This window comes from Aphelocoma coerulescens, chromosome 1A, assembly GCF_041296385.1.
Source record: "Aphelocoma coerulescens isolate FSJ_1873_10779 chromosome 1A, UR_Acoe_1.0, whole genome shotgun sequence".
Lineage (NCBI taxonomy): Eukaryota > Metazoa > Chordata > Aves > Passeriformes > Corvidae > Aphelocoma > Aphelocoma coerulescens.
This window is the reverse complement of record NC_091014.1, coordinates 52,748,629-52,761,764: the sequence shown is the minus strand read 5'-3', so window position 1 is coordinate 52,761,764 and position 13,136 is coordinate 52,748,629. Positions and strand designations below refer to the sequence as shown.

The 13,136-nt window shown below is 40.2% G+C and overlaps 1 protein-coding gene across 2 annotated transcripts in view; it reads left to right on the top strand.

Annotated features, from left to right (window-relative positions):
- Window positions 1-13,136, top strand: part of EP300 (E1A binding protein p300) — a 60,776-nt gene that overhangs the window by 28,717 nt on the left and 18,923 nt on the right. For both annotated transcript variants that reach the window (XM_069002703.1, XM_069002702.1), the window contains exons 7-19: window positions 1,831-1,924; window positions 2,250-2,384; window positions 2,776-2,893; window positions 3,389-3,563; window positions 3,959-4,036; window positions 4,855-4,964; window positions 5,477-5,632; window positions 6,698-7,141; window positions 7,625-7,813; window positions 8,727-8,883; window positions 9,423-9,541; window positions 10,768-11,007; window positions 11,557-11,645. In XM_069002703.1, coding sequence (XP_068858804.1) covers window positions 1,831-1,924; window positions 2,250-2,384; window positions 2,776-2,893; window positions 3,389-3,563; window positions 3,959-4,036; window positions 4,855-4,964; window positions 5,477-5,632; window positions 6,698-7,141; window positions 7,625-7,813; window positions 8,727-8,883; window positions 9,423-9,541; window positions 10,768-11,007; window positions 11,557-11,645 — 2,104 coding nt within the window. The remainder of the gene's footprint in view (window positions 1-1,830; window positions 1,925-2,249; window positions 2,385-2,775; window positions 2,894-3,388; window positions 3,564-3,958; window positions 4,037-4,854; window positions 4,965-5,476; window positions 5,633-6,697; window positions 7,142-7,624; window positions 7,814-8,726; window positions 8,884-9,422; window positions 9,542-10,767; window positions 11,008-11,556; window positions 11,646-13,136) is intronic.

Below are 13,136 nucleotides of genomic sequence, written 5' to 3'. Positions count from 1 at the left end.
AAGTCACCTTTAACCATAAAATCTAAATTTTTCTAAGGACTTTTTCTTACTCCTGTTTGCTTGAGTTGCGTAAGTAGATGTGGCTTTTTTAGCGGAAAAGAGGAAAGAAGAACTGGTAGTGATTTATCACAAGCTTGTATGGGATTGCAGTGATCCTGCCTACATGTCCCATGACAAACTTGTGTACAGAATGAGAGATTGGTGCAGAAACATGCAAACTGCAGCCTGCAACCAGCTGCTGCTTTCCTCTGCAAAGGGAATGCTGCTCCTGAGTTACTCAGGAAAAGGCTGCTGGGTAGATTAGACTTGTTAATGAGATGACTGGCCCTTGTAGATTGTGACTTGATAAAACTTTACCTTCCAGTGTGTAAAAACAGAGGAAAAAGGGTAATGGTCCTGAGATCTTAGTCTTAAACAATTGGATTAAAATAATACGTTTTTCTATTGTGCCTTAGAGTCTTTCCTGAAGCAAAAGGATTCATATTCTCTTATGTATGTAATTACTTATAGACAGTGTTTGGCCTCTGCATTCCTTGCAGAACAGTGGGCATTCTTTGTATGGTTGCTAAGAAAATCCAGTGAAATGGGATTGAAAAAGCTCTTGGAGTGTGAAGAACTGCAGCTTAATGTAGAAAGGACAAGCATGGAGAGTGTAGACTTTTGACTGTTGCTTCCTTATTAGAAGCAGGTGGCTAAGGAGGGAATTACAATAGGTGAGAAGGAATTACCAGGTCATGGCCTACAGGAAAACAGGACTAGTTTAGGAGAAACAGCAGGATTTGAGGAAGACTGCCATGTGAAAAGATGCAGTCCGAAGTGGCTCAAAAAAAAATGGTGGGTTTTTACAGTTGAAAAAGGGAGAGTTAAGATAAAGTTGGACTGTTGTCCTGCACGTCAGTGTGCTCTCAGATGGCAAAGTGGATTTGGGAAGAAGAAAAGGACTAAGGGAAGAGAGATTTGGAACAGATTTATGAAAAATCTGTTGAATGCTTGGTTGTGATATTAGGGGTATGCATTAGGCTTCATATACTTAATTTCAGTGGGTTTCTCTTGTATACAGTGTGTAATTTTGCTTGAAATACAGATTCTGGAGGATTCAAATAAATACTTGTGAAACTTGGTAATGGCTTTCATGCTATTTGCAAATTCTCAAAATTATCTCTTTGGAAGCTCCACACAGAAATATGCTGCATTTTTCTTTATTTGAAAGGTAACTGAAGTGTGTGAAGACAATTTTTATGGTGATTAAGATCTGGTGTGATTCAGAAAATCAGATTTTGTTATGCAACAAATTAGAGGTGTTTCCTGCAAAGGATTATCAGATTTTCACTGTTACAAACATTGGAGTTAGTTGTAGGATCATTAAATATGGAGTGGGTGAGAGGGGATCTTGTCTGATGTAGGTGGTAGTTGATGTTTTAAGTTTTTGAAGCCTTTGTGAATATATATCCTAAGATTCTGAATGAAAAAAAACCCAACTGCTTCTAAACAAAAAAGCAGAAGTGGTTGGAATCTTTCATTAGAGAGGCACAGGAAAGGACTCTGGAACATAATGTTTGCAGCAAATTGAAATCACTTGTTTGTTGATAAGTTCAGGAAGGTGTGCAGAGGAGTAATGAGGTTGATGCTTCACTTGGAGGTCACCAGTGTTGTGCCTCAGGCTTTTTCTAAGTTTGTAAAAGAAAGAGGGTGAAGAGAGCAATGAGTAATTAAATTCCCTTCACAAAAGTCCAAGTACTTGAAAGTCTAAACCCTCGTTATTGCTGAACAATTACTGACTTTGCATGGTAAATGTGGTCTTTGTTTTTTCTGTATTCTTCTGTTTTCTAGGTGCAAATCCAATGGGAGTGAATGGAGGAGTAGGGGTTCAACCCCCTAATCTGCTGCCTGACTCAATGTTACATTCAACCATGAATTCTCAAAAGTAAGTTGAGTCCTTTGTACCCAATGAATTTGTTTTGATCTCATGGCACTTCTTGCATAAACAGTGGAGTAAATGCCATTGATGGCTATCTCTCCCTTTGGATTTTGTAGTTTCTGTTGCAGTTTTCCAAATCCTTGGGTAGAACAGCATGTACTCTTTCATGGTGTTGTTTGGTGCCTGTGCAGCTATTTCTGCAGTTTGTCCATTGATTAGGGAATGGCTGAACTAGCACTTTGTCCTAACGTTATTCTAAAAGAGGCTATGACTGTAAGATGATTAAGCTGGGGCTAGACTTTTGCCCTCAATTCTTGCTCTGTTTTTGAAGCCCCATGATGAGTGAAAGCGCCAATGTTGCCAGTTTGGGAGCCATGCCAACAGCTCAACCACCCAATACTGGAATTCGAAAGCAGTGGCATGAGGACATCACTCAGGATCTCCGAAACCACCTTGTTCATAAATTGTGAGTAGCTAATATCAAAATAATCTCCTGTTAGGTGAGCTGCTGCCCCAGAGGTATACTGGGGGCAGAGGGGTTGCAGAAGGAAGCCTGACTTGCAAAACTAGAGGGCCAAGGAGTGAATTTTGTCAGGATGCATGAGAAGGGAAAACAGAAGCCCAAAAGATGGAGTTGCATCTGCTGGTTTGGGGCTGTTGTCTTGGAAGTTTCCCACTCCATACTCAAGCCATCTATAAGGGACAGTGTTCTGTGGAAGCAGTAGCAGTGCTGCAGTCTGTCAGCAGATTTGCTTGCTGCTTTGTGTTCAAACCACTGGAGTTAATGCTGGTCTGGGAACATTCTAATCACTTGCGTGCATTTTTTTTTTTTTGGTATTTTTTTTCTCCTCCCTCAGAGTCCAAGCCATATTTCCTACTCCTGACCCTGCAGCACTGAAGGATCGACGGATGGAGAATCTGGTGGCATATGCTCGGAAAGTGGAAGGGGATATGTATGAATCAGCAAACAGCAGGGTGAGAAGCCATCCCCTGTCGTCTAGTTCTGTGTATTTCTACCTTGATCCTGTAGTGACTGGGAAGGCAGAGGAATGAAAGCACAGATGGGACTCCCAAGTTGCGGAAGCAAGTGTTTAGGGGCTGCTGGATGGGGGCTAGGAACCAGCCAGTTGAAGGCTGCTGCCTGGGTGTGCCAGGAGTTGAGATGTGCTGTGCCTGGGACTTGTCACAGTTCCCTAAAGGCAATGTTGAAGCTCTTCATTGTCCGGAGAAGTGTTGGACACGAGAAGAGAAATACCTGGTGTTTGTCTAATAGTTGAGAGCAGTGCCCTTAGCAGTGCCCCTTTTTCCCCTCCTATCTGCACGACAGTCCCTGCAAAGGGGAAGACCACCCCCCACCCCAAGCCAAAGTGTGTGTGTGTAAGGCTGCTTTGCAAGTTTGAATCACTGGGACCTGTTGCCTTTTCTTAATGTGTGTGATCGCCTTTCTTGGCTTTTATTCCTCCCAAACAGGCAGAGTACTATCACTTGCTAGCAGAGAAGATCTACAAGATTCAGAAGGAATTGGAGGAGAAACGAAGAACCAGGCTGCAGAAGCAAAATATGATCCCAAATGCTCCAGGCATGCCACAAGCTCCCATGAGTCAAGGGCCCAGTATGGGACAGCCACAGCCAGGAATGTCTGCAAGTAAGAACCTTTGGGTTACTGATTACCTGGTACAGGAAGTCCTGTACTGTCATTTCAGTAGGCTGGTGACCATTTAGGTGTTCATGGGTACTTGACTCGTTTGTGAGCTACTGTTCATTGTTGCACCTTGAAAACATGCTTTAAATTTGTCCCCACTTTCTGACAGCTGACTCTAAGTCAGAGGGTATTTCTGTCACTGGGATGTAGTTATATTTTCAGTGAAGTTCTTGAGTTTGCCTCACACTTTGAGGACTCTTTAATAATGTTTAGTTACTGTATACATTTACTTTTGTTATACATGGGTTTTAATGTGTAATTCTCACTAAAATGTGTAGTGGATAAATCTTGGTCGTCTTCTGAATAACACTATCTTATTTCAATGTCTTTTTTCCCAGATGGTCCTCTTCCTGACCCAACCCTGATACGTGCCAATGTGCCAAACCAGATGATGAATCGCATGCAGGCACAGCCAGGTAAATATTTGAAGAAAATTTGCTACTGTGATTTTTTTGAAGGAACCCTGGAATTGGGCAGCTCTTACTGAAGCATCAGAGACCTTGTTTCATGTGCAGTTTTTACATTTGATTAAGAAAATAGCTATCTATATTGTATAATTCTTACATAACTATATAATAAATATATAACACTATCTCTAGTAGCATTTCATCTTGTGATTTTGAGCTGCACATTAGCTGCTTGCTTTGTTAAATAAAGAGTTTGATGCTTTTGGAATTTCTGATCATGTGTGCATGGGGTGGTGGGATCAGCCAACTCAGGTGAGGGACATGTTGGTAGCAGAGGGAATGTGGTGAGAATTACTGCTTGAAAAAAAAAGGGCAGAACGTTTGTTACACATTCAATATGTGTTATAGCCAACATGCAGAGTAATTGAAGTTAAGATACAGTTTGAGATTCAATAAGTGAATTTCTGGTATGTAATTAAGATAATGCAACTTTCTGTAGAAAGTTGATCTTCAACAGCAGGTGTGACAATCAGTATTTGTCACGTGTTTCAGTAGTTCTCAAATTTAATGAGTTGTAATAACAGTGGAAACAGATGTCTTGAAGGGGAAAAAGCTGATCTGTATTCTGAAAGAGTAGATAGCTTGAACACTATATTTAAAATTACTCCACATAACTACTTAATAGAAGGCAATATTGAAATGATTGAAAGCTGGTTGCTAGAAAGCAAAATTAGAAAGAAACAGCATTTCTTCTCCAAATGTTGAATGGTGCCTAAAGGAGATTTCAGGCCTTCGTTTACAAGTGTTTTTTTGGCACAAACTCACAGGAATGAATCAGTTTGGCCAGATGAACATGCAGCTGTCACCGATGGGACCCCGACAAACCCCTCCTCTTCAGCACCCTGGACAGCTAAGTCAGGCTGGGGCCATGAACCAGGTCAGTGTGCCTTCCCGCCAGGGTTGAGTTCACAGGTTTGCTTCTCTTGACTGTGGTTTCCTTAAAACCAGTAAATAAAAGACAGTTAAAAATAAATCAAGCATCAGTTCTTCATTCTCTTGGCCCTTTGGTTTCTGTCTTTTGCATCTCCTCTAAATTCTGTCCAATATATAGTAAATCTTTACATCTTTGTGGTAAGAATTGCCTAAAAATTAAGTTGAAGTGGCTTTTTGTTGCATCCTTAAAACAAGGAACCAAAATAAATCTTAAGTCGCGGTCCCAATCTGAAATCAATATCCTTTTACTTAGCTTTTAAGAGAAATCATCATGAATTCTGTCTTTTGAGAGGAGCTATAAGCAGGCTTTTCACGTTGTATCCTACAGATAAGTGGCAAGCATCAATTTCTACAACAAGACATAAGTTTTTGGTGGGTTTGTTTTTTTTTTTTCGGTAAAATGTTATGAAGGTGTATGCATATTGTGTGAAATTGAGTTCCTTTCTTTTCCAACAGATGGGATTTCCTTCACGTATGCAGCAACCAGGAGTTGGCCAGCCTTCTGGTCAGAATCAATTTCTACAACAGACTCAGTTCCCTGCTTCTTCCCCGGGAATGAACACAGCGAGCATGCCTATGACTCAGCCTGGCAATCAGACACCAGTATCTCAAGTAAGTTTCTGATTTCTTGAAGTGGTGTTAGTGAGCTTTGTCATATACTGATTATGTTTGTTCAGTTTGTAGTAATGGAGAAAAACTTGTTTCCTCAAGAGACTGTTGGAATTATAGTCAACCAAATTAAATTATTGAGACTTTTCATTTTCATGATCTGGCACTGGGAATGGCAAGGGTGAAATATTGTTGACTTGTTCTCAGGCTTAGTTTTAAGTGTTAGAGAAGAATTGGTTTTGGTTTGTTTTTATGGAGCAAAGAAGAAATTGTGACTCAGTGTGCAGTAGTTAAGATTCTCTTGCTGAACAGCGAAGCAGCAGAGCCTGACAAATTAAGATGTGGTAGAATAAGTAATAAAAAAGCCTGTCTATCCAGGCCTGTGTGTTGCTGGCTTTGGGGGATTAGGAGGGTTATCACTACTGAAGATCTGAACTTACAGTCTAGCAGTTTCCTTTCTGTCCTCTCCCTCTCCCTTTTCAGCAAGAACCTTTCAGGCCAGGAAGAAGTAGGGAACGTCAGTTTGCTTCTCACTGATGCTTCTTCCTAGTTTGCAGGCAAGATTATTGTGGAGTTACAGTTTTTTTCTTGACCAATACAATTTTTTTTTTGTAATTTTATAATGGTAGAGTTACAGCAGTACTTATTTGTGATGATAAATTCAGTTTCTAGTCTTGGGGGTGGAGACATGGGCACACCAAGTGTATTTGAATGCAGTTTCTCACTGTGTGGTGCATTGTCCCGTATTCAGGATGTACAAATCTGCAGTTTTAGAAAGAAATGCTTTGCGAACCATGAGTGTAGGTGTGCCATTTTTAAAATGTAATAACAAGTATAAGTTATTCTATTAAAACTTCTCTAAGAGAGATTAATAAATTATAAAACAGCCTTATGTTTGTGTAGAACAAAATAAGTAGACCATTTCTGCTTTTGAAAGAGTTTTTAAAAGTGAAGCAAATAGTTTGTCACATTTTTTTAAAGTATGCTGTGGAAAAGCAAACATTTGACAGTAATTTCTCCTGCGTTTCTATTTCAAGTCATTGCAAATGTGTACCTGTTTTCCCACAGGCACAAATGACCAGCGCTTCCTGTCCTGTGAACTCTCCTGCAATGGCTCCAGGTTCTCAAGGGAGCCATATTCACTGCCCACCTCTTCCACAGCCTCCCATGCACCGAAATTCTCCTTCTCCGGTACCTAGCCGAACCCCAACACCTCACCACACGCCCCCAGGCTTGGGATCACAGCAACAGCAGGCGGCAGCAGCGGCTGCCACCACTGCCCCCACACCTGCTCCTCAGGCAATGCCACCTGGACCACAGTCCCAAACTATGCACCCCCCTCAAAGGCAGACTCCAACACCTCCGCAGGCACAGCTGCCTCCACAAGTCCAGCCTCCAGTTCCAGTTACCCCTTCTGCAGAGCAACAGCAGCAGCCCTTGTCACAGCAGAGCACGACTGCATCTGTTCCCACACCAACAGCACCACTGCAACCTCAGCACCCCACAACACCTGTAAGGAAATACTTTTAATTGTGCTTTCCCTGCAAATGTTTGTGTGTAAGGTTTAATTTTCAGTTGTGTGGTCCTGGCATGTTTAATATTAAAATAGGGGGTTTTTTTTGTATTTGGGGAATAACCTTTTTCCATCAAGACAAGTCTGTAGATCATCTGTTGTTTCCAGAGAGGAAGCCTTTTCAGAATTCTAGTGCATGTTTTGAAATTCACAGTGAAACATGGATGAGACTTTTGGTTATGTCTGCATAGGCATAGTGCTTGTATACAATAGGAAAACAATGTCATTTTCTATATACCAGGCCTTCCAGTGCATGCTTCTGATCCATGTTTTCTGATAGCTGAGGTTGTGGGACATTTTATTCTTCAGGGAAGGCAAATAGAAGGAGTAGAGTGCTTTTAAACTTTGTGGAAATGTAGTTTAGGTAAAACATAGATTAGAGAAAGAAAAATAGGTTCATTAAATGTGTTTTGTTTCCTCAGCTTTCACAGCCAGCTGTGAGCATTGATGGGCAGGTATCCAACCCCCCATCCACCAGCAGCACAGAGGTGAACTCTCAGCAGACTGTTCCAGAGCAGCAGCAGCCACCGTTGCAGGAAGTGAAAATGGAGATTAAAACAGATGAAGGGGAACCGGAACAAACAGAGATGCAAATGGAGGAGAAACCTGAGGTGAGATTGCTGACCAGATATTGGGTAGAATACCTTCATCTAGTACTACTGGATGCTTTCCGTCATTCCTTACAGAATTCAGTGAGAGCTCTAGGTGCTACCTGCTGCTGTTGCTGCGGTTTTGATTGTTGTCTTTTGCCTTATTCCTAAAGAAGGGTCTGTGTTTTCTGGTGAAATTGTGGTAGAAGTCAGTAGCCACAAGAAGGACCATTATAATGTGATTGCTATGAAGCTTTGCTTTGGTAAATACCAATGTGAGAATGCATTCAGGTCAGTCCTATAGCTGTTAAAATAGCAGATACTAGCTAGGATGAGAGGAAATGGCTTCAGGTTGTGCCAGGAGAGGTTTAGATTGGATATTAGGAAAAATTTCTTCACTGAAAGGGTTATCAAGCATTGGAACAGGCTGCCAAGGGAAATGGTTGAGTCACCATTCATGGAGGTATTTAGATGATGTGTAGATGTCGCACTTTAGGGTATGGCATAGCAATGGACTGGGCAGTACCATGTTAATATTGGACTTAATCTTAAAGGTTTTTTCTAACCTAAATGATTCTATATGTACATGGTGGGCTGCTTTACTGGGCTTTGACAACTTGTCACCGAGGACAGCTATAAGTGTGGCTGCCAGTCGCATCATCCTGGTGTATGAGAGGCTGTTAGAACTGCCTGAAGAGCTGGAGAGGTACCCATGTGTCTACTTGCAGCTCAGAACTTGTTAGCAGCTCATCATTGCTACTACTGCAGTGTTTAAAGATGCATTCTAACACATTTGCTCAAGTTTTAGGCGAGTTTTGCCTACAAAGGAGATAGAAGAGTGGGTGGGCAGCATGACAGATAGGTTTAAAGGACAGAAGTGTGGATGGGTGGCCTCCCAGCAGATTTAAGTGACAGGCTCCAAACCTCTTTCTAGGTGAAAGTAGAACCAGTTGTGGAGGAATGTAAACCAGACCCAATGGAGCAAGAAGAGAAGAAACCTGAAATGAAGACTGAAGTACCAGAGGGTGAAGAAAGACCAACTACTCCAGCAACTCAGTCTTCTCCAGCAGCTGGGCAGTCTAAGAAAAAAAGTAAGCAGAAACACTGTTTTTACTTAAATTCACTGCATCTCCCTAGAGAAATCTCTGCAGGAGAAAAAAACCTGGGCTTTCCTTTTTGGTACTTAGTGGATTATGTGGTACTTACAGGGATTGTTCTTTGTGGCTTTTGGACAAAAATATTAACTAAGACATGTGCTTATAAATTGGCTTTGGGCAAGTTCTTTAAGCCTTTAGACACTAAGCCATAGTAAAATTGTCAATACAATGGAGATTTGAAATACTCAGAGATTCTCTAGACAATTTTTTTTTCATGGGGCCTCCAAGAGGGGATGTATCTGGAATGTGAGCCATCTCTACTCATCTTATCAATGTCTTCTCATGAGCTCCTTTTCTTCAGGTGATCATTTTAATATCCTCCTCTCAACTCAGTGTTGCAGAGGATAAACAAGCCATGCTAAGTACCTTAAACCCATTGTCTGTAGCCTTTTTCCACAAACATCACATTTTCTAGCAGGTTTCTTCCTTCCAGCTCTTTCTGCTATCTTTCTAATGTTGATTGTTTTCCAAAGTTTTCAAGCCAGAGGAGCTGCGGCAGGCACTTATGCCAACACTGGAGGCACTTTACCGTCAGGATCCGGAGTCTCTTCCATTTCGACAGCCTGTGGATCCCCAACTACTAGGAATTCCTGTGAGTGTCTTAGTAAGATAGTTTCCTGGTTTGAATTCAAAGCTACTGTATTTTGACATACCTGTTTGAGAACAGCTTACATCTGTCTTGTTAACATCTTTATATTGATGCGTTTGGGGAGGTTTAGCTTAGGCAGTGGAACATACAAGGTCTAACTTCAGAAAGTTTGTTTGGTTCTATTTTCCTTTTAATAAATAAGCAGATACAGAATGCACAGGAATGATTTACCAACAGAACCCCAGTGCTGTATGGGCTATTTATGGTTGTTGCTTCATATTATGATGCTTTTATTGCTGAATTTCATAGGTGTGTCTCATCATGTATAAATCTTGTCTGAAGATGTGGGAAATTAAGCAGATCAAACCCACTTAAAAATATCCATTAATGGTTGTTATTTGTAATAGGAAAGGAAGACACTATTTAAGTTGGAGGTTTGTTTAGGTTAAATTTTCTGCTGGTTTTAGAACTGTCTTGAGAAGACAATTTTCATTCAGGGATCTGTGTTTCTAAACTCTCTGAATTGACCACACAAGTTTACAAAGTATAAACAAATACATAGATGGGGAAGTCCTTTTTAGGTGCTTCAGACAATGTTTTTTTGCCTGAAAGAGTTTTTGTTTGGTATCGGTGTGGGGTTTTTTTTAAGGCAAATGCTGCAAAATTTCAAGGCCTGCTGTATTACAAGCATTTATACACTTGCTAATATTTTTAACAAGCTTTCAATCGACTGTCATTTGGCAAACTTTTGTAGAAGTTGCACCATAATTGATGGTGGATTGGGAAAGGGCATTCTTTAGAGGAGACATGATAAGTTTTATCATAGAATAAAGGTGTTTATTTTTGTTAGGTTTTCTGGGCTACCAAAAACAGTTGCTTTACATTAATGCTCGTGTGTATTTCTTTGGATCACAATGGCTGCAAAAACATTGGCATTTTCTACTATTTGTAATACTTGTTTTGCTGATTAAAATTAGAGTGACTTGATTTCACTAGTTGTGAATGAGCAACAGCACCTGAGAAATAAAGGAATAAGGGAAAGAAAGCACTGGGGAATTATATGATATTACTTAGAGATTGCATTCTGTGTGTCACAAGCAGTTTGACTATCAAGTCAGGGAGGAACCTGTTTTTCTTGATTAGAAGAATTTATACGGTGAGAATGCACATGCTGTCATGTCACAACATAGTTCTCTAGTAGGGTTTTAATGTGCTGTGTATTCTTGCAGGATTATTTTGACATAGTGAAGAACCCCATGGATCTTTCTACTATCAAGAGAAAGCTGGACACAGGACAGTATCAGGAACCGTGGCAATATGTAGATGACATCTGGCTCATGTTCAATAATGCCTGGTTGTATAACCGCAAAACATCCCGGGTATACAAGTACTGTTCCAAACTGGCAGAGGTGTTTGAGCAAGAAATTGACCCAGTTATGCAGAGCCTTGGTTACTGCTGTGGAAGAAAGGTAAGAAAGTAAATATCTTTAGTCTGATGCTTGCTTCCTTGAATTGAAGGGGAAAATAATAGCAGTTGCAGTTGTTATCAGTTATGGTATGTCAAAAATTTCCCAGGATTTAGCAATCCTGAGTAATCTGAATTTGAGTATTTTGTGGATCTTCTAATTCTATCTAGTCCTTAAATAATCTATTTGTATATAAGCCCTTGCAGGATAAAGAGTCAGCAACAGAAGGCTTATTTGATTAGGGCAAACTTTTGCTATTGCAAATTAAACAGGTGTGTTTTTATTACTGCAGAAGTTCTGTATTTCACTGTATATTGAAACTGTGTTTCCCTTGTCTTGTTTTGATGTACTTTCTGTCTTTGGAGAAGAGTTAACTTGAGAATAACAGCCCACTTAATGTCTTTTGTGACTAGCACTTCGTACACTTTGCTGTACAGAGAGATCTGTGCACAGAGTAAGGTGGAAGTGTTCACTGTCTGGGTCACACTTGCTTCCCACAGAGAGCAAGTGAAAACGTGTGTGAGTACTAAGTCGACCCATTCCTCTTTGCAGTTGGAGTTCTCGCCACAGACTTTGTGTTGCTATGGCAAACAGCTATGCACGATCCCTCGAGATGCCACATACTACAGTTACCAGAACAGGTAAGGAAAACTCAGTTGTTGCAGTTTTATGCATGCTGCAATCAATCTGTTATAGGCATGCATGTATTTACATAGACACCCTCTTTATATGTGTACACCTTTATGTTTTAAGATAAAATTTTTTGCTGGAACTGCTCTTGAATAGTTTGCCTTGTGTGTTAATAAAGATGTCTTTGAGCAAAAGTTCACTGCAGCCTTTGCTCTTCCTCTTGTTCACAGAAATGTTATGTTTTTCTACATTTTGATCCTGCAGTTAATTAAATCTTCAGTTGCCTGCAAATCATATATACAAGTCTGTTGCTTTGCTTCCTACTGTGTAGCAGTGTTTTTCATGCAGAACACTGAGTAGACCATCCAGAAAGTGTATTAATGCTCGTAATACATATTCTTTTTGGCAAGTCTTTGTTTTTCTCATGATGTTAACACCAAAGAACAAACTTACTTCTGTATTGCACATCTTAATTGGAAGATCTGTGTATTCAGATCTTCAGTAGATTGATGCATGTTTTTTCTCACAAAGTTTCCTAAAGGGAATTGTCTTGGCAGTAGCTATCAGTAGGTCTGTAAAATGCTGTCACTTCTACAGCTCTTTTGAGCATCTTTTTTACTTGAGGTTTATTAAAGTATTTTAATTTACTTGACTTCTGAAAGGAGGTTTCTTGGTAGTCATGCCAGCTGAGAAGTGTGGCAGGAAGAAGCAGGCAAACACATGCTTTAACACTGCCATATTCCCTGCCTGTCACCAGAATGTACCTGCTAGAGCAGAGGACTGGTTATCTCCAAGATCCATACAGTTATTTAGTTCCTACTCTCCATTCATTCCAATACCTCAAACAAAACAACCTGCCCCAAAACAAACCACAATAACAAAAACGTGGAGTATTTTACCCTAAAGCCAAGATTTTCCAAGAATTGTAGTTTCCTTAAGCACCTGGTCAGATGAAAGCAGTGAAAGATTATATGAGTTAATCTTAACCTTTTAAGGCTTCATAAAGGTTTATAGCAGCAAATGGTGTTTTTTAAGCTTTTCCTATTTCTTTAGTCCTGTAGTATCCCACAATAGCTGTTGTAGTTTTAGACTTGTATGTAGTGTAGAGCTTGTCTTGTCATGTCAGTATCTTCTGCTTATGTTTGTCTGTGGGCAAGTACTAGATGAACCAAAAGACTACTGCTCAGAAATCTGACATTTGACGCATTTTCAAATGTTAGAAGGGAATGTTTGCATTGTAACAGATGCCTACGTGTGACTTGTAAATTACATCATATATATATATAGATGCATATATCTATAGACTGAAATGTATAATTCCAGAAGTACTGTTCTCTGCATTATCTCAGGTTAAAACTGGGAAAGAAGGTTGAGACCTGTCTTTTTAGCCTAATAGTTGCTAATACTACAGATTTGTGTGGCTTTGTAATGAACTTGTTTGAATGTTTTATTTCTATTTTTAGCTGTCTTGTGCACTCAACTAGCATGCCTTTATTATGGAG